At 39.3% G+C, this 22,892-nt stretch overlaps 2 protein-coding genes across 4 annotated transcripts; both read left to right on the top strand.

Annotated features, from left to right (window-relative positions):
* Positions 1 to 8: 8 nt before the first annotated feature.
* On the top strand, positions 9 to 2,067 carry LOC138021599 (uncharacterized). The gene has a single exon (XM_068868505.1). The coding sequence runs from the start codon at positions 625 to 627 to the stop codon at positions 1,687 to 1,689; it is 1,065 nt and encodes a 354-aa protein (XP_068724606.1). The 5' UTR covers positions 9 to 624; the 3' UTR covers positions 1,690 to 2,067.
* Positions 2,068 to 4,343: 2,276 nt separating this feature from the next.
* Positions 4,344 to 21,623, top strand: LOC138021596 (golgin subfamily A member 4-like). Of its 3 annotated transcripts, none has more exons than XM_068868498.1 (2): positions 4,344 to 4,539; positions 9,765 to 21,623. In XM_068868498.1, the coding sequence occupies exon 2, from the start codon at positions 9,790 to 9,792 to the stop codon at positions 20,764 to 20,766; it is 10,977 nt and encodes a 3,658-aa protein (XP_068724599.1). In that variant the 5' UTR covers positions 4,344 to 4,539; positions 9,765 to 9,789; the 3' UTR covers positions 20,767 to 21,623. The 3 variants fall into 3 exon arrangements, with proteins under 3 accessions (XP_068724599.1, XP_068724600.1, XP_068724598.1); XM_068868499.1 differs by lacking the exon at positions 4,344 to 4,539 and adding an exon at positions 4,964 to 5,058; XM_068868497.1 differs by lacking the exon at positions 4,344 to 4,539 and adding an exon at positions 8,236 to 8,381.
* Positions 21,624 to 22,892: the final 1,269 nt, after the last annotated feature.

Here is a 22,892-nt window from a genome sequence, read left to right on the forward strand (position 1 = left end):
GCAAACAACGCAAATTTCTGCTATGATGCGCCCACTTTCCGATACTCTCTGTATCTCAAGTTCTACCAACCTCTGAAAATGCTCAAGACAACACAGAACATCAAAGTATCGGGATTCGTGGCTTTAATTACCTGGGAATGGTAAAAAGCGGTCTGAAATTTCTAACGGAACAAGATTATCAAGGAAATTACAAAATTCGTGATGTCAAGTCGTTAGGACCGTTGCCAAACGTGTTTCAACAATGAAGAAGTTTTGCATTTTATTCCTTTTTGTCAGTAGCCAATGAGTCTTGCTCCTTAAATTGCTCCGAATGTACCACCCGCAACATGTAAACATACTGTAAATGAAAAATGTTGCTACGCATAGATGTCAATCGGTGAAATTATACCTGCAAGAGCGTTTAATAGTTGTCTTTCTAGACTGATAGAAATCTTATCATGGACCACCTTCCGGTTAGAGTTTGCGGCTTTTACAAAGATCCATGAACGCAATCCCTCCATCTCATTTTTCCTATTTTCCTTCTTTGGAACCACGTTGAAAAACAAAGCCTCACCCATGCCAAAGAGTGTTTACGGCTCATCACATCAATAGGCGCTCGATTTGTTAAGGATTTCCCTGTCTGCAATGGCCAAAACCGTTCGTTTCGCAGGACAAGGTACCGTAAGAGATTATGCGGAATCTGTAGCCACAGATGTTCTTCAGGAAAGGCAGAAATGGAAATTCAAGAAAGCGAAATCCGGTAAAGAAAAAGGGAAGAAACGAAGACGTCGAAGTTCTGTCCCCCAAACAGTCAATGGATCAAAAATTGCTGGCTTTAATAAAGGCTTACTTGCGGAATTTGTGATCTTTCTTCTTCTTCAAGGATTTGACTTTTTCAGCAACACTTGGGTCTTAAACGACTCTGTCATGGTACTCAACAGCATCGAAAAATACGAAACGTATCCAAACCTCTCGTCAATTAATAATTCTGTCCCTGACTTTTGTGTTGGAGTACAATGGTCAGATGAAAAAATAAGAAAGGAAATTGACCATTTTGTATCTATAGTGTATTTATACAGCTTTTTCCTTGCGGTAACAGCGTTCATCTTTACTTTAAACTTATTGACTTGGCTATACACCCTTCAACTCTCCTTCCGCAGTCGTCGGTTTAATGCCAACACTCAAGCCACGTTGATCAAAATGAAAGTGTATTTTCTGGCAGCTGCCAGTATTCTGGAAGATATACCACTCTCAGCAATCTCGGCAGAGCTTTTCGCTTTGCAGCAAGGTGAACAAGGATTGATCTGTTGGAGCTGTAAAGTTTCTGGTCTCTGTGAAGACATTAAACATCTCCAAAGTAGATTGAATAGGAGCACTCTAGCCCTTTGGCTCAATTTGGCTGCAATTGGTCTCACATCCCTTTGGAAGGGCATCTCAAGTTTTTATCGATGGAGCCGAGTGGGCGAATGCGAAGCGTTTTACATCAGAGCTTGTACAGCTGTATTTGCTGGCGGTTTGTATTCCATTGTAATCCTGACTCCAGCCATGACAGTTCTAAGATACCGTTATTTCGTTAGACCTGGTATAAGTGAATCACTACTGGAAGACATTATAGATCGAGTCTACGTCATTGGCGCTATATTTTGGGTTATGGTACTTGCTGTTATCTTTTGCTGTCCCTTGTTGAATTTCATCAGGGTGACACAATGACAGAGACCGCTGTAACCCTGGCGGCAGTTGAAAAAAAAAACTATATTGGCCAGATGTATGGTTCGGTCCTCTTCATCTGGGCCTCATCACCGTCTCTTCCTCGTGGTTATCAAGAATCTTGATATTTATTAACAATATCAGCCCTGAAAAACTTGTTTAAAATCCACAAATGATGAAATTCAGCTCTTAGTAAGCTAAGCACTGAGAAGAACAACAATATCTCTTATAAATGAGAAATAATAATAATAGTAATAGTAATAGTAATAACGCTTGCTACAAATAAACCTGTAGACTTTTAATATCTACTGTAACATATCTAAATATCTGAACACCTAAGCGCAAACATGGGTTAAAAAATAAATGCAACATCTGACTTTATTATGGTCGTTGCCCTTAAACCGACATTATCTTTATTAGCTTTTTTTCCTGAAAGTGTTTCGTTTTTACAACGAGCGCAGATTTACAGTAGCATTTTATCCCCCTTTAAACCGACATTATCTTTATTAGCTTTTTTTCCTGAAAGTATTTCGTTTTTACGAGTGCAGATTTACAGTAGCATTTTATCCCCTTTTCATAAGTATGCTTGGGGATATCTGACATCAGCAGCAGCCCCCAAGTTATTCTTACAATGAAATTCCCGCCAAACCAGACCTCTTTTGGCCAATCGTAAGCCTTTCATAATTAATTATTACCCTAAAGAGAGGCCACTCGTGGGGTCCGATATTTATCTAAAAATACGTCAAATAATGACTTGTTCCCTGAGAACGCCTTGACATACAGACCTATAATGAGAGCTGTACGCTCTTGGTTAAGGGCTCTTTTCCTTGTGTCTTGTTTAGCTTTGTTAAAAGATCACATTTCACGTGACGCCCACGGCACAGCCCCAAAACGAAGAAGTAGAAGCCAACACGGTTTCCTTAACTTGACGAATTTCCCAGGATTTAGCCCTTTTCTAATGGTTTTCTTTTAGTTTCACTGATCATGTGAATAAAAACCAACAATTATCAAAAGGGTTACTGTAAATAAATTGTCTCGTCACTACTTTTTTCTTGAGGCTACTTTTTAAGTCTGGGTAAATTTTAAAGGGTAGGCACACAGAGCTTTTGACTTGATTACTCATAATCTCTCTGCTGTCGGTATCACAGATTGACAAGTCACTCTTCCTTCGTCCTTTGGACGCCCATTGGTGTTTTTTTCACTTGAAATAGCTTGCTTTAGGGTCAGTAGCTGGAAGTAATCAAGGATTAGTGAGGTAAGTTAGATTTGTCATCGACGAGGCATTTGAAAGTAGTTGTATATTTTGGGGAGAATCGTTTTGTACCCTTTTCTAGTATTTGTTCAGTAACGAAGGTATCACACCATTAAGTATTTTGACTGTTATCTTGTTGCTAATAATATTATTAGAAACAATTATGGAATACATGTGTTGTACGGGTCCAGGTTAAAAAGAAAACGGCAAAAAAGAAATATAGTTTTCCTTCAGCAGATGTATTTCTTTTTATTGTCCCAACTGACTCGACTTCTCCTGCTTTTGCATGTTAAATGCAATTTTAAAGTCTCTAGAGAGTCTTAATTACTAGCCCAAAAAGAGATTTGCTTGGATGCGTCCATTGCACACGGGCCTTAATGCAATAACAGTTTTGTGGGATATCAGTTGCCTTTCTTGCTGGGTAGCCAAAACAGAGTGTCTAATCGGCGTGGGTGGGTGGGTCGTGGGTCCCTAACCCTAACCCTTTTTTTTATCAAGGACTGGAAATTCTCGAAACCAACAAGACCTAAGACCTACCCACGACCCACCCACCCACGCCACGGGGTATTGCCAGATGGCCACCCATCCAAGTTCTAACCCCGTCCAATAAGGCTTTACTTCCTCTGAGCAAGCCGCGACACTATCACATGAGATCGAGGTTATTTGTGTCAGAACGAGATGGCGTCCGAACGCTGAAATCGTAAGGGATCACGATCGATACTCGATGGGAATCCCGCAGGACTGACACGAATATAATGCTTTCTCCTCGAACGAAAAAATAAATTGCCAAGACTTTCTGGTATCTTGCCATTTGATGAACCACATCAAAATATCACATAAGTGTAAAAGACGGAACACAACAACAAAAACAGTTTATTTGCACTCGTCTTACCTTGTTAAAATATTCTTCTTTTTTTTTCAATTCATTTAACACAGAGTACTAGCTGGCTAGAATAACCATAATAGAACCAGGCACGATACGGGGCGCTCTAGAGATGACGTTTCCAATTTCAAAGGACCTGCTTGAAGTCTGTTTGATGAAGGCAGGAAATAAATGAATCGTTTTTACTGACCTGATAAATTTATTTCCAGGTCCAGATGTTTTTGAGCCTTGCCAAGTGTTTACGGATTGTCACACGTTTGACAAAACCAGCTTGGCGGTATGTAAATTGTTGAGCAAATCATTTTCGCGGAAACGTAATTGCGATTATTGTAAATGTGGTTGGAGCTGGAAATCTGTCGGACAACGGGCAAAACACTGGGACAAAATAGTTCAACAAACAAGTTCATAATTGCAGAAAAACAACTGAAAATACGAAGAGAAAAATCAAAGGAGGAGAAGAAATTCTACGAAATAACTATTGTAGCTCAGCGGGAAAAGTGCCCCAAAGTCTTTAGGAATAATCTAAAATTTCTCTTGGCTTGTTCGCCATAAATAATACATTTTCGATTTTAATTTGCGTGTTGCCGAAGAAAACGTTGGTTTGAATCTGCAGGCGTTCCTGACCGCGAATTACAATGAAGCGTTTATTCCTCAGATATCTCTTTCTTGGCGAGATGATAACTTGAAAGCTGAAATCAAGCAAAGCGTTTCAAATAAGGTATGTCAGATACTTGTTACTGACTTATGATTCATCATGAACGACCTTGCAAGCGTCACAGTATACAGTGCAACGCTTGCGTTTATTTGCCAGGTAAATTAGTAGGTGTATAAGCGTAAGAAAACAAAAGGACTTTGTGTTATTCAGAGAAAGCGTTAAAAACTGGTGATTATATCATGTTTAAAAAGTGTGAAGGTTTTCAGATTTCATGTTAATAATCCTAGCATACACTTGCTCAAACGATTTTGTCGACGCCATATAACTTCCACATTGTCTTCCTTGGAAAGCTACGTCACATAACAGGCCTTTACAAAATGACGACCGCTAACACAACTTGCGTGCGTGTGATACTATATTTATCCATTTGCGCCGAATGTAAACAAGTCCTTTTCAAATAAACACTGTTAAATTTTCAATGTTGGATTTTCCGTTCAGTTCTCAACTAAACATTCAAACTAAAACTACAGACTCCAGATGATCGAGTCCCCAGCATATATATGAATACTAAACTGTTCATTGGTAAGATCCTAGGAAAAAAACTTTATATGATCATGTTTCGGGCTTAGTGTATCCTATGCCAGCCGTAAGACACTTCAGAAGAAGCAGTTTACGACCACCAACAGGTAGTAGTGAAAAACAACGCGCACTCCATCAGTATTCCTCTTTATTGATATTCATCTACTTAGCAGCAGAATTTTGCCCGGAGTCCGCGGCTGCCATATATTAGCACAACACCAAGGTATAATGCACAAAAGGTTCTTTTTTGGTTGTGTAGATGCTCAAAGGCCACTCATTGGCTCCGACTCGTTTTCCATAAGCAATATTTCTTACGCTGACAGGAAAGAATGAATGCGCGAAATTTTTCATTTAATGCTAAATCAACTATACCCTAGCTAGAATATTTGTCATTTATTTGCATTCTACCTGTCTCACTTGGAAATGTAAGCAATGATATTTTCTGCTGTTGACTTTTTTTTAATCACACGCTTTGTGATTTCCTTCTTTGGATAACTGGTCTTTTAAAATGCGATGCAATGTCCGTCTTCAAGTCATTTGGTGGCTATTTTGCCGGTAAAATCCGATTTCAGGTTGAATCCGTTTTTACCTAGATTATTAAATTGGTGATCCCCGTTTTACCTATTGTAGGTTGAATGTGCACGCATGCGAATTGACGAAACTTTTTTGGAGCCTAAATTTAAGCCTAGAGAAAGTTATGGTCAGGTTAGGAGTAGTTTTGGTTATTATATATACATGTATGGATATTAATTGACTTATTACACAAAAGTAAATAATAAAAAGAGCTGTGTTAAGTTGAGCATGTTCGTCGTTGTAGTGTAGTGGTGAAGACACAGGGCTACAGATCTGGAGTGTCCGAGTTCGAGTAACGGTAAGTGCATAGTTCAGTTCTCTGTTCCCTTACTATATTACTTACTATATTACTATAAGTAACGGTAAGTGCATAGTTCAGTTCTCTGTTCCCTTACTATGTTGTAATGTTGAGATTGAAGGGATAAGTGTATGAATACAGAAACCGATACTAAGAGCTCGACGGAAGGTATAGGTGTTTTCAGTCCTTAAGGGTGGGGGAGTGCATATTCATCCTAGGTAAAATGAGGATCACCAATTTAAAAATAGATTCATCCTGAGAACGCATTTTACCAACAACATCTACACAGGCAACGTCAAGTTATTAAACATCGCAAAGATTTTGGCGCAGAGACAATTGTTTTTAAACAAATGTTTATTATTATTATTATTATTATTATTATTATCATTATTATTATTATTATTTAGCCATAATTGTTCAATGAATAGACAATTCCATAACTGCCATGCTATAGCCTAGTTATTTATTTAACAATCTGACATTTGCTTATGCTTCTCTTTTAAGAACGACCTGCAGCCATGAAAAATTTTTTTTAATTCACTGGCTGATAAGGTAACACCTGTATCAGCCCCACAAAATCTGGCCCTTCAACGCTAGAAATTGTTTGGAGAACAGATGCAATTTGGATAATTTTTGGGTAACTGAAACTTCTCCTAAAGCGAGTCCAAGTAATTTAGAGGTCCTTGTTATATAGAACTAACAACCGTGACTGTCACATAAATTAGGCATTTCGACTCGCATTTTAAACAGGTCGAGCTTCGTTTGACAAGTCTCAGTACTTAGTCTTTTAGACTCTCTAATCATATATTGAAATTCCTTTAAGCCTTTATTTCAAGAACTCAAACTGAAATAAAATCGAGTTCATGATTGAGTTTTGTTTGCCTACCCTCCTAGCTTCTGCAATAGTTTACTGTCGGTAAAATTCTGAAGGCCTTCATTTAATTAATTGTTATTACGCCTTAGAAATATCTCAGGGAAAGAGAGAAGAAATTGTGACACTTCCAACGATTAGAAGACGTAAACAAATCCAAAAATAACACTTCAGCTGGATTCTTTTGAAAAATAATCAAGTGAATAATTCTTTAAAAATATATTGGTATCCAGATAAGAAAGTCGTCCCCTGGACTGTAACTGAATAGAAAGCTACGACATATCTCCGTTAACGTCAACATTCAAGGTGTCTATTGTGCAAGCCTTATCAAACGCAATAATGGACAGCAAAATACAGTCAAGATTCCTATAGACCAGAACAAAGCACCTATAATGAACAACTTGTCGATCAAATCGGCAAGAAATCCAGGGGTTACGCCAGGGAGTGTAAAAAATCTATACTTGAGAATTGTCATTGCTGGCGTCATGATGATACAAGCGTAAAGGAATCCGGCAAATAAAGAAGTTGTTGCTCGGATTATGAAGACATCACATTCATCCGCTCGACTCCAACGAAAGAAAGATGAAATAGCCTTCCAAAGGGTCGTTAGGCATATTGCTACAATTAGCAGTGTCAGAGCCTGAGTACTTGGAGCTAAAAGAGTTTCGAGATATTCCTGAGAATCACATTGTGGATCCACTGTGCACTGCCAACAGATTAACCCATTTGTGCCCCTCCTTAGAAGATAAAGCTCGATTGCAATGGTAGAGCAAGGAATATCCTGAATAAAGTTTGCGGCAATGGTAAATCCAATCTTTCCTTTCACTAGATGGTCCCAATTCTCTTGAAGAAAGTCAGCTTCCATTAGGGAAAATCCAATTGTTGCGAGCCACAGCAAAAAGTGCAGAGAGAAGATAATCGAGGCAACCACAGTGAACGTCAGATAAATATCAACTGTCGTAGTATACTGTTCAAAAAGTTCAGTCACTTTATTTGGCTTGAATTCTGAACTGGAGCAAAATTCCAAAGGTAGAACTGTTAGATTCCTTCCTCTTGACTTTTCAGTTGCATTTATGGCTTCCAGATTAGAAATATAATCCTCGTAAATAGTCTCAGACTTCGAAGATTCAAAATAAACGCCGTAATTGCAATAAATGTCGAATCCTTGTAAAACGAGAAAAATAAGAAATTCTACTAAGATGCCTGCATTAAAACCACCTGGAACAGCGTTTTGATTTTTCTGAACTGTCTTTCTTGCCATTATGAAATCTTCGCAGTTTGACAGCTCTCTGGCTGAAATGTCGTGTACCTCTTGGAAGTTTAAATTTAAACACCTCCCAGGAAATGGCAAAGCTTCATTTATATGCATTAAATATTGATTAGCTTAGGCCCCGTGCATTTTTGTAAGCCCAATGTTTCCTTACAGCGTTTGGGAAAAGTCTTTAAGGAGACGCGTCTTGGAGAAAACCGCGCTTTTATACTTTAGTATGACAGAACTTCACTTATGCGAGAACGCCCTTCCTAAAATGTGACAAGTGTTGTTGGGCTCGACTGATTGTTCAAAGCTGTTCTACAGTCACTGAGGTAATCGTTCACATTGACATAATTCCCAATAGTCGTTTCTTGCCAACTGTCTCTCGATACTTTGTCATTAGTAATATCCCAATGCGAGTATGGACAATTTACAAGGGCTTACAACTTACAGTTTACAAATCGGTGAACGAAAACGAACCATTTGGTTATCGATTGCCTACGAGTCTTTACAGAGAAAGATTTATTAATCTTGAAAATGTATATATATATATATATATATGTACGACCATTTTGGGAACAAGCATGTTTCCCAAAGCAAAATGGCCACGTAGGGAGTTGTGTGTATCTTTTAATAGCACAATTCCAATGTTTTTTTTTTGTATGGAATTGGTCATCTGTGTTGTAAATGCTTAAAGCAGGATTCAAAAGAATTACATTGCCTATCAAGTTGTAATATTATCTGTCACCGAGTTCGCACCAGTTCAAAGACAGGTGTTGTATTTTATGACGCGCTTGTTATGAAATGCTTGTGGCTTTTAGCCACACGTTCTGGGTTTCGACAAGCAGATAACATAAAAGTCATTTATGTGAGTGGTATCTGCACTCGATATGGAAATGTAACGTCAAGTGAAGCTGTTTTTTATTGCATGAAGACACTCGAATTTGTTTCAAGGCTTCTGTTTATTCAAATGATTCTGGAAACAAGTAAACAGCGTTTTGCCACCAATTGAATGATTTACCTTTGTTTTTCGGCGTCGTCCTGTGCGGTATTTACTCAACATTTCCCAAACCATTAAACTTGAATTGGATTGCAGCATCGCGAAAGGAAAAATCTGCCAATGATCAGTAACAAATAACAATAATACTAAGATAGAAAATTCATTTACGGAATAAATTACTGTGTGTATTGTGGACACTTGGTGATATAAAGAAAATGTATGCCGTTAAATAACAACATACAGCAGTTTTCTGGAATGCGTTTTGGACTTGGAATCGTCTACTGACTTTATTTCAAAGAGAATAACAATTGGCAATGGTATAAGTTAAACAGAGAGACTTCTCGGCTCATTACTCCCTGGAGCTTTTATGGCAGTAATTTTAACATTTGCCTTTAATTCTTTTATTTGGTGGTTAGATTATTGCAAGTATCCAAGTTTTCGTTTCACGACAACGAACAGCAGGGGTACGCCCTGGACTGTCAATTAAGTAGAAAACTGTTGAGGATTATTTTGTAGCTAGGAGGGCTAAGAGGGTGCTTCTTTAGAATTCTACTTTTGTATACCAACGGCTTTTAGTTATTCCAAAATGGTACTTCAGAACGATATTTCACAAGTATATCGTAATTTATCTTCAACTTGTTTCCTGAGTTCCACTTTGCCTTTACCACTGAGCTCTGCTTTAACAAGATCTACATTTAATGTTCTTGATTTTCAGTGTTGACCGTCATCTAAACCTTTTCATGGCTGACGAAGACTCTGATAACGCTTCTCAAGACCTCATACGAAATCTTCTAGAAAAAATTCAAACCATACGAGATAAGATCAGCAAAAGGAAGGAACATTTGGAAGAGGTTACAGAAAAGTACCACAATGAAGCAAGGCATCTCCAAGGAATACTGTCAAAGCTTCGGGACCTCGAAGACTCTTTTAATGCTGGTGAAAAGATAAAGGATGAATTTGTAGAATTCTGCAATTTGATTGACAGCAGGTGTCATGACGTCACTGGAAGATTGCAAAACTTGGACGACATCTTGGACACGATAAGAGAGGAGGAGGAGAAAGGGCCACGTCTTGCAGATCGTGTCCGAGGTATGGACATAAAAGTACTTTCAACAAGCGAGGGTCATAAAGAATTCTTGGACTTGAAACTAGAGGTGGATGAGTGGTATGATACTCTTCGCCAAAGGTTTAAAGACGGTAAGAAACGGAAGCTGTCCCTGATCTCAAAAGTCAATGTTGAAGATGTTAGTCAATTGCTGAATGCTTGGAAAAAGGCTTCTGAAGTTGCAAGAGAATACAGTAGAATGTTTGCACTGATGAAGAAAGACATGGAATCTAATGAACAGTCCCTAAGAGCAAAAATGGAGAAAATACAGGCTAAGGCAGAAACAATTAATGAAAGGAATAAGACCCTAGACAGCGAGATTTCACTTCTGCAGGACAAAATAGTAGACGCAGAAGCAACGATCCTCCAAAATCAGACAGTGCAGGAAGAAATTGCGGAAGATCTAAGAGGGAAGGTAAGAGATCTCAGTGAGCAATTAAGAGATGAAAAACGCATCAACTTTGAAAAGGAAATGAACGTTGATGAACTGAAAGGAAACGTTAAAGATCTGACGACGAGAGAGGAGATGAACAAACAGAAAATTGCTCTGCTGGAGGAGCACAATAAGATGTTACAAGACGATATAGAAGCCTTGCAGGAGCGACTTGCAAGGGGAGAACAAGGAAAAGACGAAGCTGAGGCACTGCTGTTGGAAATACAGAAGGAGTTAAATGTCCTTGACGATGCAAGAGAGGAATTTGATAATAGTGTGGGGAAAGATGACACAAATGATTTCAAACGTGTTAATCAGCTTGTGCAGACGCTCAAAAAGAAGCTGGATGACAATGAAGGTTACATCCAGAACTTGGAAAGCGAAATAAAAGGAGAGAAAGATCGCAATATTGAAAGTATCGAAAGGAATAAGGCTTTGCATGAGGAAATTTTACTCCTGCATAACAAAATATTGGAGGCTGAAAAGAAGATTCTTCTTAATCAGAACAGACACGATGAAATTACAGAAGACCTGAGAGAGAAAATGAAATACCTAAACATGCAACTAAATGACGAAAAACGCACTGTCTTTGAAAAACAAATGGAAGCGGATGAGCTAAGAGTTAAAATAAACGATTTGGAGACAAGAGAGGAGCTGAACCAACAGACGATTGAAATGCTTAAGGAGCGTCATAAACTGTTAGAAGACGATGTAGAATCATTAAGAGAAAGACTTTTGGAGGGAGAAAAAGGAAGAGATGAAGCCGAAGCAATTCTTTTTGAAATTCGAAAGGAATTAAGTGTTCTTGAGGATGCAAAAGAAAAAGGAACAAGTGACACAGAGGACTTTCAAAGAGTCAATCAACTTGTCCATATTCTTAAGAAGAAGCTGGAAGACAATGACGTTTACATCGAAATTTTGGAAAGCGAAGTACAAGCAGAGAAAAGTCAAAAGAACGAAAGCATCGAAAGGAACAAGGCATTAGATGACGAGATCTCACTTCTTCGGGACAAGATTGTAGAGGCCAAAGAGACGATACTTCGAAATCAAGCCATCCATGATGAAACTGCGAAAGATCTTAGGGAAAGGATGACAGACCTAACTAAGCAACTAAATGAAGAAAAACGCATTGTCTTTGAAAAGGGAGTGGAGGTCGAGGAGATCAAGGGAAAAGTAAACTTCCTGGAGACAAGGGAAGAGCTGGGCCAACAGAAAATTGAAATTCTTGAAGAAGAGAATAACCTGTTGAGAGCAGATATTGAATCTTTTCAAAGGCAACTCTCAGAGGCGCAGAAGGAAAAAGAAGAAGTAGAGTCACTGCTCATTGAAATGCAGAGAGAATTAAGTGAACTAGAGGATACCGAAGAAAAAGGATCAAACATCGCGGGCAACGGTGACTCAAATGACTACAAGCGTCTTAATCAGCTCGTCCAGACACTGAAGAAAAAGCTGGAAGATAATCAGACTTTTATTGAAAATTTAAGAGGTGAAATACAAGCAGAGAAAGATCTCAACAGCGAAGGCGCCCAAAGGAATACAACCTTAGTTGACGAAATCTCGCTTCTTCGGGACAAAGTTGTGGAATCCGAAGCGACGATTTTGAAAAATCAAGCCACACATGATGAAATCACTGATGATCTGAAAGTTAGAGTAGAAGACCTGAATAAACTGTTGAGCGATGAGAAATACGTAAATTTTGAAAAGGGAGTGGAAGCTGATGAACTCAAAGCAAAAGTAACAGATCTCAAGGGAAGAGAAGAGCTGAGCGAACGCAAAATTGAAATATTACAGGAGCGCAATAAACTCTTACAGGAAGACATAGAATCCTTGCAGGAGCAACTTCTTGAGGGAGAGAGAGGAAAAGACGAAGCTGAGGCGCTTCTGTTTGAAATACAGAAAGAGTTAGATGTCCTTGACGATGATAAAGAAGGTGAAGAAATAATTGGAGGCGTCACAAAACACTTTGCTCGAGTTCGTTTACTTGTCCAGACGCTGAAGAAAAAGTTGGAGGACAATCAGGGTTACATCCAAAACTTAGAAAGTGAGATAAAAGGGGAGAAAGATCGCAACACCGAAAACATAGATGAGATTGAAAGACTCCTTCGAAGGATAGAGTCCGAAGAAAAAGGAAAGGAGGAACAGGGGCAGCTGATAGAAACAATCCGTAATTTGTTGGACGAAAATGAAAAGCTTGCGGCTGATCTTGAGTCACAAAACAAGGCCTTGAATGAAGATATCGCAGAAGAAAGAGACAGAGTTATGGAGTTACGAGGAAGAGTGGGGGAACTCCAGCAGACCATCAATGATGAAAAAAGGGTTAATGTTGACATGGAAATGGAAGTCTCAAAACTCAAGAACCAACTAGAAGACGAAGAATCTAAGAACGAGCTCAGTTTAAAGAGAATTGAACTTCTCCAGCAAGAAATCAACAACTTACTTCAAACCATCAAAGAAAAAGTAGGAACGCTTGAAGAGTTACGTTCTCAGGTTTGTGACTATGAAGACCTCAAAGACAAATTAAAAGCTGAAAGACAAAGAAACGAGGATAATGTTCAAAGTGTCATGGAGCTACAAAACAGAGTTGTTAGAAATGAGAAAATACTTGAAGAGAAAGAAGAAGAAATAAGAAAGATAACAGTGGAGCTAAAAATTACGCAAGAAAAGTTAGAGAATGCAGAGAAAGAGTTGGAATGGATCAAGGAGAATAATAAATTATTATCGGGGATCCTTCAAGAAAAAGACAGAAGTTTATTGGAGAAGGAGGAAAGACTTAAGCAAGCCTTGGCGAATCTTAACTCAGAGCGCACAGTGCAAAATGAATATTCAGTCAAATGCGAAATGCTGGAAAAGAAGATCTACTTGACAGAATCTGAGAACAAAGAAGTAACAAAGGTTGCCGAACTCGCCGAAAACGAATTGAAGAAAGAAAAGGAAAGGAATGCCGAGAAAGGTGAAGAGCTTAATAAACTCAAAGAACTAATAGAGGAAGAACGCCAGAAGAATCAGGACAGTCAACGCTTTATCCATGATCTTGAGGAACAACTTTCAGACGCAGATGCTCTGAACCAATATAACCAAGGAATCAAATCCAATTCAATTGAAAACCTCATGGAGGCAGAAAAGCAAAATGAACAGCTTCTTAACATTATTGAGGAGATGAAAGAAAATGTAAATGAAAAAGAACTTGGAATTGAAGAGCTTGTAACGAGGTATGCTGTTGAAGAACAGAAGCTGAGAGACGAGGTGACACATCTTAAGCATCAGCTCGACTTCTCTAGAATGGATAACCAGACGAAAACAGACATCATAAAATATCTGAAAGACGAAGTTGATAGAATGAATAATGTAATGAGGATCAAAGAATCTGTTTTTGGAGTTGAAAGGAGAGGAAGCAACGTCAATGAAAATGTATCGCAGCGTGTTCAAGAACTAGAGCAATGTCCTGATGCAAGTATCTTGCCAGAGTACGAAGATCGACTTGGTGAAGAGCCCGGCGAAGAGCTAGATGAACAGGAATCGGATGTCCAGGAGTTCTTAGAAATACTTGAAGGAGAAAAGCGAAAAAATATTGTGTACGAGGATATGATTCAGCGTCTTGAAGAAATGGTGAGGCTCAAAGACGTGTTATCGAACACTGATGAATGCGATTCAGGAAATACAGAACGAGCCAATGAGACAAGAAAAGAACTCTACTTTAAAACAGAGGAATACAAGGACAAAAAACACGGATACATGCACGAAGAGGTCATCAGATTGGGAGAAATAATAGACGATCTTCGTGGCCGACTGAGAGCTGAGCAGAGACAAGTCAAAGATCGAGACCATCTTATTTCTCGACTAAACGAAGCCAACAAGAGAGATCTTGCGAGGAACGAAGATCTCTCTGGACAGTTGCATGCAGTGAAAGAAAGGGCGATGCAGCAACTGCGACATTCCGAGGAGATGACGAAGAAGGTTGAAGACGGACAGAAATTAATTAGAGATTTGGAAGTACAAGTTGAAAAGGAGAAACTTCGCGCGTCTACTATTGAATCAGTATTAGCTACTGAGAAAGGAAAATCTACAGAAAAGAAAGAAGTGACGAAAGATTTAAAACGGAGGGTTGAAGAATACCAGAAAACTGTTAACGATATTAAAGGGAAAGTTGATAAGATAAATCGACATTTGCATTGCATGTCACCAGGTGGACACGACTCACCACGCGTAGGGGCTCCTGATGCTTCAATGAAAAGAATAAACGAGAGGCTTGCCTCGCACAGTTCTTTCATTCGAGAACTGAAAGCGAGTGTAAGCGCAGTGGAAGAAACAAGCAAAACCATTCGAGAAGAGCTGAGGACGCATACCGACAAGAACACTAAACAAGACAGGAAAATTGAAGAATTATTGGGAAGATCTTCTGAGTATGATAACCTTGTAGTTGAGATGAAACAAGAGCTTGGAGAAATACGAAAATCTTACCAGGAATTAAGCGGAGACTTAGCACCTGTTAAAGATATCCATGCATCCGATGGCAGACCAGAAAGTCCAACGAAACTCTTACGAAGTTTGCCGGAACATGAACTTATGAAACAGATGTCAAACTTTGAAGAGTTGTTAGAGGCGTTATTCTCGGAAGAAGCTCGCAGGATCGAGGAACTGCAGGATAAGTTGGATGAAGTGTTTCAGAAAAATATTGAGTTTTCGTCCATTTTGCTCGAAATAAAAGCTAACTTTGAAGATGATAGATCAAAACGAGTGCCTTGGGAAGTTGAAAGAGACGAACTGAAAACCACAGTTTCGAAGAGCGAAGCCAAAATAGATCATTTGGTCTCGACTTTGGAAAAAGAAGAGATGAAAAAAGAGAAACTGCGTGAAAAGATTCAAGGTATGGAAGACGAAGTTAAGGACAAAGAAAAGTTGTCACATACCCTACAAACAGAAATTCGCGAAGCAGAAAAGATTATTAAAAAGCTCGAAAAAGAACTGAAGGAAGAGCAAAAGCTTAACTCGGACTTACAAGAGACGATGATTAAAGAATTGGATGAAAATCTACAAGACAGTAAGAATAAACTGGAAGAAATCAAAATGCAAGCAGATCAAGAGTTGCAAAAAACGGTCGCTTTATCAATGGAAGAGAATTCAAAGAAAGAGGAACAAATAAGAGAGCTGGAGAATGAAATGGAGAAGCAAGGTCATCTTCTGGAGGAATTAAGGTCTTGTTTGGAGAAAGAGCAAAACAGCGTGTTTGAACTGAACGAGCGCCTGGAGATCGAACGAAGTAACTCCGCTATGAAGGAAAACATGATCGCAGATCTTAGAGAAAAACTAAAAAGTGAGATAGAACGAAGTAAAGAGCTAAGCAAGGTTATCATGGAAGCTGAAGATCGAACACTCAGACTAAGTGAAGCTCTCACTACAGAACAAGTCCGCGGAGTTGAACGAGAGGATGCCATGAAACACCTGCGAGAAACATTGAAAGTGGAGGAAGGAAGGCTAAGTGACGCTACTGATGCTCTGGAGGAAGAAATGCAGCGAACCAAACACTTGAAAGAGAAGCTGTCTTTTGAGCAGCTCTTGAAATCGGAATTCGAAAGGGAGCTGGACAAAACCAAAACAAGTCTTGCTGAGGAACGAAAGGCAAAGGATGCTGTACTGGGAGAACTGAACAGGGACAAGAGTTCCTTGTACGAGACTGGAAACAAGCTGAAAGAGCAAGAGGATACAGCAAAACAGATGAATAATATCATGGACGAACTCAAATCGGAGCTGGACACAGAAAGAAAATGTTACCAGATCCTTACCGCTCGGCTTCAATCAGAGCAAAACCGCATAGTTGAGTTAGAGATAAAGCTCAACAAGGCAGAGACAGTAATAAACAGTGACAAAAGTCTTCTGGATAACCTCAGAGAAAACTGTTTGCAAGTGGAAGAGAAACAATGTGAAGTGCTAGAAAAGTTAGAGAAGGCTGAAAAACTAATCAGAGAGAAAGACGAAGAGATTAACACGCTGATAAACGAACTGGCAGCCGAAAAGATTCGTGTGGAGGAACTTCTAGCTGACCTGGAAAGTGAAAGGCTCTTCAAGTCGCAGATGGAGGAGAGGATCAAAGAGTTAGAGGAAACAACAACCAGGGATGAGCTTCTTTTTGAAGAGCTTCGACGCAAGATAGACGCCGAAGCGATAAAAAATCGCGAGATTGCAGAGCACTGTGACCAGGAAAGAATGAAAGGTCAAATGCTTCAGAAAAGAGTTAGAGAACTTGAAAAACATGTTGCCCAAGATAGCGAGACCTTTGACGAACTTAAACGGAACATTGAGGCTGAAAAAGAGCAAAGTCGAAAATTAGATGAAATGCTTCAGAAAGAAAGAAATGAAACTGTACGACGTGACAACATTTTGACTGACCTTGAAGGACAGCTGCACATGGAACGAATAGCAAGAGACGAGGTCACAGGACAATTGGAATATGAAAGAAAGTGTAATAGCGATTTGCACGATCAGTTACGATTAAGTCGCGAGGAAGAATTTAACAGAAAGGAAATAGAAAGAAAGCTCACAGAAGAGATGAAATATGAAATGCAAGAGAAGATAGCAATACAGGCCAAGAAAGCAGAGGAGCTGGAGTCCATGTTGGAATCAGAGCAGTTCAAAGTGTTTGAGAAAGAGATTTCCAGGAGCGAATTGCAAAACACCTTGGAACAAAAAGACCGCTTGCTTGCCCAAGTGGCAGATGAACTTGCAAAAGACTTGGAAGACGGTCAAAGTTCAACTGACGATGAAAAGGAGTCACGTGATCGCAATGTTGTCGATGGATTGGGTAGAACAAGAGGAGATTTTCAAGAAAAGAAAAATCAGTATGATGACCTGTTCGATGCGATTTTAGCAAGGAGGACTATAGAGAAGAATGGAAAACAGAAGTCGAGGGAGCGAAAAAGACGTCTTGTTGAGAAGGAATCGCTCTTAGAGGATCTCAACAGAAAATACGAGGAAGAACGAAAACAAAAGGTCGAAAGAGTCCTTGAACTTCAGGAATATGAAGAGAGGATCACGCTATTTCATAATGAGCGAGAAGAATATCGCGAAAAATCTGAAAGGCTGCAATACGATTTGGAAAGCGAAAGGAATCGAAGCCATGACTTTGAGACTTTGCTCGCTGATGAGCAGAAAAAAAACCACGATCTAGCCGAGTTAGTGAGATCACTTGAAAACAAGGTAAACGAAGGCTTCAGTCGTATGCATGCAACTACAGAGCAATATGAAGAACGGATGAGAGAGAATCGCGCCAGACAGGAAGAAAATATAAAGCTACGAGACCTCTGTGGAGTTCAGCAAGATAAAATAGAACAACTCCATAAAGAATTGGAGGGTATCCGGATTCTGTGCCAAGAAAAAGAAAACTTTGCTCAAGACGCCATTTGTCAAGTAAAGGATTTGAAGAAGGAATTCGATGAAGCTGAGCGAGATATCTGTGTCAAGGAAGTGGAAGAAAAGAGGAAACGAGGGTCACAACATGACAACGATGAACCAATAGAAACAGCAAAGGAATCTCGCGAAGCTCTCAGCAGTTTGAGAGACGAGATTAACAACGTGAAAAGAATTATGAATAATAAGCTTAGGGAATTAACTGACCTGCGTAAGCAGCTAAGTGAAACTGGAGACGTAACTGACAGTGCATCGTTTAGGAAAATGCAAGAAAGGGCACTAAAAGCTGAGACACAGCTAAAGAAGCTTCAATCTTCCTATCAACTACTCCAGGCTGATATCGAAATAAAAAAGTTTTTAGTGGAAGAAGCTCACGTGGAAGCGAAAAGTTTGAGAAATGCTTTGAATGAGAAAGTTAGGATAATAATAGAACTTAGTAGCAGCAAGGAAAGCGATAAGGCATCGAAAACAAAAGAAGAATACAGGGATGAGAACGAAATCCACAAATTAAAATTGAATTTGTCCATGAAAGAAAAAGAAATCGAAAATCTCAGTAAGGAATACAAAGCACAACTCGCAAAGAAAGATTCGGAACTTCGAGATTTGGAGATGTCTATCCAGGTTGTGAAATCTGTTTATCAAGGGTTGACAGTGGAGAAAGAAAGAGAAGATGCATTGAAGAATGCCGAGAAAATGCGAAAGAGCAAAGAGGACATAGGTACCGCGGTTGAAATGGTGGCAGATCTGAAAGAACAAATCGATACCCTGCAGGGGGAGATAGCAGAGCAACAACAGATAGCACAGAGCTTGAAAGAGGATGATAAGAGTGCGAAGTTACGAGGTGAGAATGAAAAGAATTACCTAAAGAGACGTACCAGCATACGTGGTGTTATTTCTACACAGATCGACGAAAAAGAAAAGAAATTAAAGCGACTGCAAACGCTGTTGGTTTCTATAGAAAACCGATATGGACGAGATATTTTACGACTAAGGGAAAGAGATGAAAACGGGGAGTCAACAAACAGTGAAGAAGTAAATCTTTCAACCACTTTGCCTCTGCCCGATTTAGTTGGAAATGCAGTTCAGTGTGCTGTCAAAGAGAACGATGAATCGACCATTGAATATGCCCATCCAGACCAAAATAACCAATCAGGTGTTGATGAAAACGTTCTCCTAAATGAAAAATCAAGAAAACCACTGGTAAAGTGGAAAACCTTTTTCGTATTTGTTTTTGCTGCAATTGCCCTCGGTGTTTTCGGTGTTGTTTTTGGATCAAAAGCATCCCGGCTTTGGCTCGGAGTTATTGCAGCTTCAGTAATCTCGATCTTTGTGTTTGTCAATCGCTTGAGGAAAAACGTGACCGAGAAGGGATTCCGTGGTGTGAGGTATCGAGAGAAAGAGTTGCTTGACAAAATCGAAGAAATGTCGATTCTTCGGGAGGGAGATGAGAAATTAATAGGAGAGCTTAAGAGGCAACTGCAGGACGAAATAGCCGACAAAGAAGTCAAACGAGTGGAAATGGAACAACTATTGGCCACAAACGACGCTATTTCCAGTTACGACAATCAAAGAGATGCAGAAGAGTTCGAAGCGAGAATGAGGCAAGAGATCGAAAAAACAAAACTTTATGAGGCGGAAAAAAGCAAAAGAGGATTCGAGGAGTATAAGGTTTTACAAGAGAAAATTGACTACATGAGGCAACTAAGGGAAAGCGACATGATGGAGAGACAAGCTAAGATAGCGGAGCTTGAAAAGTTGGCTGTCATATCTGACGAAAGGAGAGAGTATGGTATCAAAGCTTTCAATATCCCTATCTCAGTCATTCCCATTTGCCTCGCAATATCATTCTTGCTATGCAAGCTGTCGGTTCTTCACTTCGCAGCTCCCTATGTGATGTTTGGGATAGCTGTCACCTTTTCTACTAACGCATGGCTCTCCAGAAAGAAAGTGGCCCAGATGTTACGATATGAGAGACAAAACTTTGAAGAACAAAACGAAGAAATGGACGAAATGACCGATCTCTTGGATAGACAGTTTGACGTGGTCAAATCCCAGAAGTCCGCAATCGATATGCTAATGAAAGAAATTGAGAAAGAAAAGCAGGAAAGGAAAGAAAAGCGAAATACACTGGCTAAGTTAATTTGGCAACTACAAGAACTGGAAGGTATGCAGCATATAATTTCTAAACAGTCCCCTAAACGGAAGGAGACAAAAGAGCTTGAAGATGCTGTACGTTCCAAAGCAGAGGAAAAAGCTCTAGAGAGAGCGAAGTTCTACAACAGTATGATAAACACATTGAAAGAGATAAATGCTGACGAAGAAGAAAATGGTGAGATGGCAGCTGATCTGCAAAACTCTGTACAAGAACTCGCAGATTTGGCGGAAGATCAACTTGAAGAGAAAAAGAACCTAGAGTGGGCACAAGAAAAACGTGAGCGTCCAAAGAAGAAGACAGACATTTCATGGAGAACAGTTACATTTGTAGCAATCAATGTGGGAGTATTATCTGTCTGTGTAGCACTGCAGTCGTACTTAGTTGCAGCACTTACCGCCTTTCAAGCATTGGTTTATTGTTTAGGAAAAAGAGAGGAGTCATTGGATCAAGTGATAGTGAAGCTGAGACGAGAAACAATTCGGAATCAATTGTTGCAATCAGAAAATCAGAAGCTTAAGAAATTACTGGATACAGAGAAGACTTACAAGATGTCTGATGAACTTGCTTTGGAAATCAAAAAGAAACAGAAAACAAGACAGTCAAGGAAGTCAAGCTGTAAATGAAGATGTACTGAGATTGAAGCACTTATGCTGTTCAATCGATTTTATTTTATTTGAGAAATGTGATGTTTGAACAATATTAGCAAGGATAATAATGTCTTTCTATTGTGTGCAAATAGCACTCTGACGTAATCTATTGTCTATACAAAATAAATTGGTTGGTTGGTTGGTTGCTGCACTTTACAAAGAACTACAATTGGTCAAGAGAATCACGCCACTGGCATGATGACTTCAGCTGTGCGTCTGTCCTCTAACAGATCAATCAAAATGCGTGTATTATTGAGCTTATTATATAAATAAGGATTTAACTATATATTGAGGAATTTTTTATATGAACGAAATATTTCTCTTTGACTCAGACGTTCTTGCCTGGGGCCCGTTTCTCGAAAGTCCCGATAACTTTTCGGGCCCGAAAAGCCATTTGTGAAACTGCCAACCGCTCGTTTTGGAAAGGCGACATTTTAACGTGTTTCCAAGCTAACTATAAGAAATATGTCTGTGAAGTTTGACGACTTAAATCCTCTCCGTTCTTGAGATACGAAAGGAATTGTGACACCCGAAAATGCCCCGAAAAGTTTCGGGACTTTCGAGAAACAGGCCCCTAGATAGAGCCCAGCACTAAAAGAAGGGGGAGAGTTATGTTGCATGGTTATATTATGTTTTATTTATAGAATAAATTGCCGTTTAATTGTATAGGTCTAGTTTTTGGACTGCAGTTAAACCTGCCTGTTGTCTTTCAATATTGGCAAAGTATAATATTCCTATAAAATAACGCATAAAATGTTTTTTTTTTTTTGTTGAGATTTTCTGAATGTATCATTACTTGTATTCCTTGCTATTAAAGGTGAATTTCTTTTTCACGATAATGGTTGTATAAAAGCCGTTCACCAATCTTACTTTCCTCTAGCTAATAAACACAGGGGTGTTAATTATAAGGTACACCACAAAAATTGTAAGATCCTGAAGAGAACACGCCAAAGGAGGGAAAAGGACCAAACTCGTTCCCAGAATCTCTCTTCCCTGCCTTCTTTTTCGAGGCAGAGAAGAGAGATTCTGGGAACGAGGCTGGCGAATAACTAACCTGGGAACGAGGTTGGCGGATAATTAAACAGCTAAGGCTAATCCTCTGATTCGCCATCCGAGCTACGTGTGCGTAGTGAACTTATCCCTTTCAGTGGAAGTGAACATGTTCAGTTGACGCGAAATCACGTCTAAAGTACCAAAAACGAATTCCAAGTGAACACTATAATTCCTCTACTTTGCGTAATTGTTTCTCTAGTCCCGAAGTTGGTTACGGAGCAATGGGACTTTTACGGAGGCACGAATCAGTTTCATCAAACTGCACTATTTGAAAAGATTGAATCTACCCAACTATTTGTCGTGTAACGACATAGTTCTGGTACAATATGAAACACCAATAATTGCTTAACAAGACAAACTCATTGATGTGACGTAATAGGCGACCATGGTAACAAAGGAGCTATCTAAAAATGCCCCATTATTTCTTTTAAACGCTTTTTATCCAAGCCTGCTAATTACTTTCCAGAAATGAAAATTGGGGGTCACCCAGTATAATGCGTTTTTAGATGGCTCTTTTGTTTCCATGGTGACCTATTACGTCACATCAACGAGTGCACCTTGTTAAGAAATTACTGGCGTTTCACTTGGTACCATAACATATCCGTTTTGTTAGACAGTGTTGTAGAGTTGATCCTTCCAATAAAACCCCTAAATTTTTGAAGCTGGACAGGTGTGAGCCACCTTAAAGTGCACTTGATGTAATGAAGGCAATTTTTCCGAGAAATTGACCAAAAAAGAAAGCCAAGATTTTTCATTACATGTCGAACGAACTACGGATATGAAACGGATCTCTAAGTGAAAGATCATCGCAGTTACTTGTGAAACAAGAGCAGTTGTTGCAAAGAAACTTGATAAACATCCAGGCCTGGTTCCGGGCCATCACATTTTTCTCAGGTTTCTGTACACTCATTGCCCAAAGTATTTAATTAACGACAATGACCTTTCGCTCAGAAAACAGTCCAGTAATTATATTATACCACATTGTGGCGAAACAATTTTATCCCGTGGAGAGATAATCCGATGCATTCACAGAACGTATCGGCTCAATA

The sequence above is a fragment of the Montipora capricornis genome, chromosome 10 (assembly GCF_036669925.1).
Source record: "Montipora capricornis isolate CH-2021 chromosome 10, ASM3666992v2, whole genome shotgun sequence".
Taxonomy (NCBI): Eukaryota; Metazoa; Cnidaria; class Anthozoa; order Scleractinia; family Acroporidae; genus Montipora; species Montipora capricornis.

What these genes read in the sequence shown, in the direction of transcription:
- LOC138021596 (XM_068868498.1), top strand. Translation starts at nt 9,790, where the DNA reads ATGGCTGACGAAGACTCTGATAACGCTTCTCAAGACCTCATACGAAAT.
- LOC138021599 (XM_068868505.1), top strand. Translation starts at nt 625, where the DNA reads ATGGCCAAAACCGTTCGTTTCGCAGGACAAGGTACCGTAAGAGATTAT.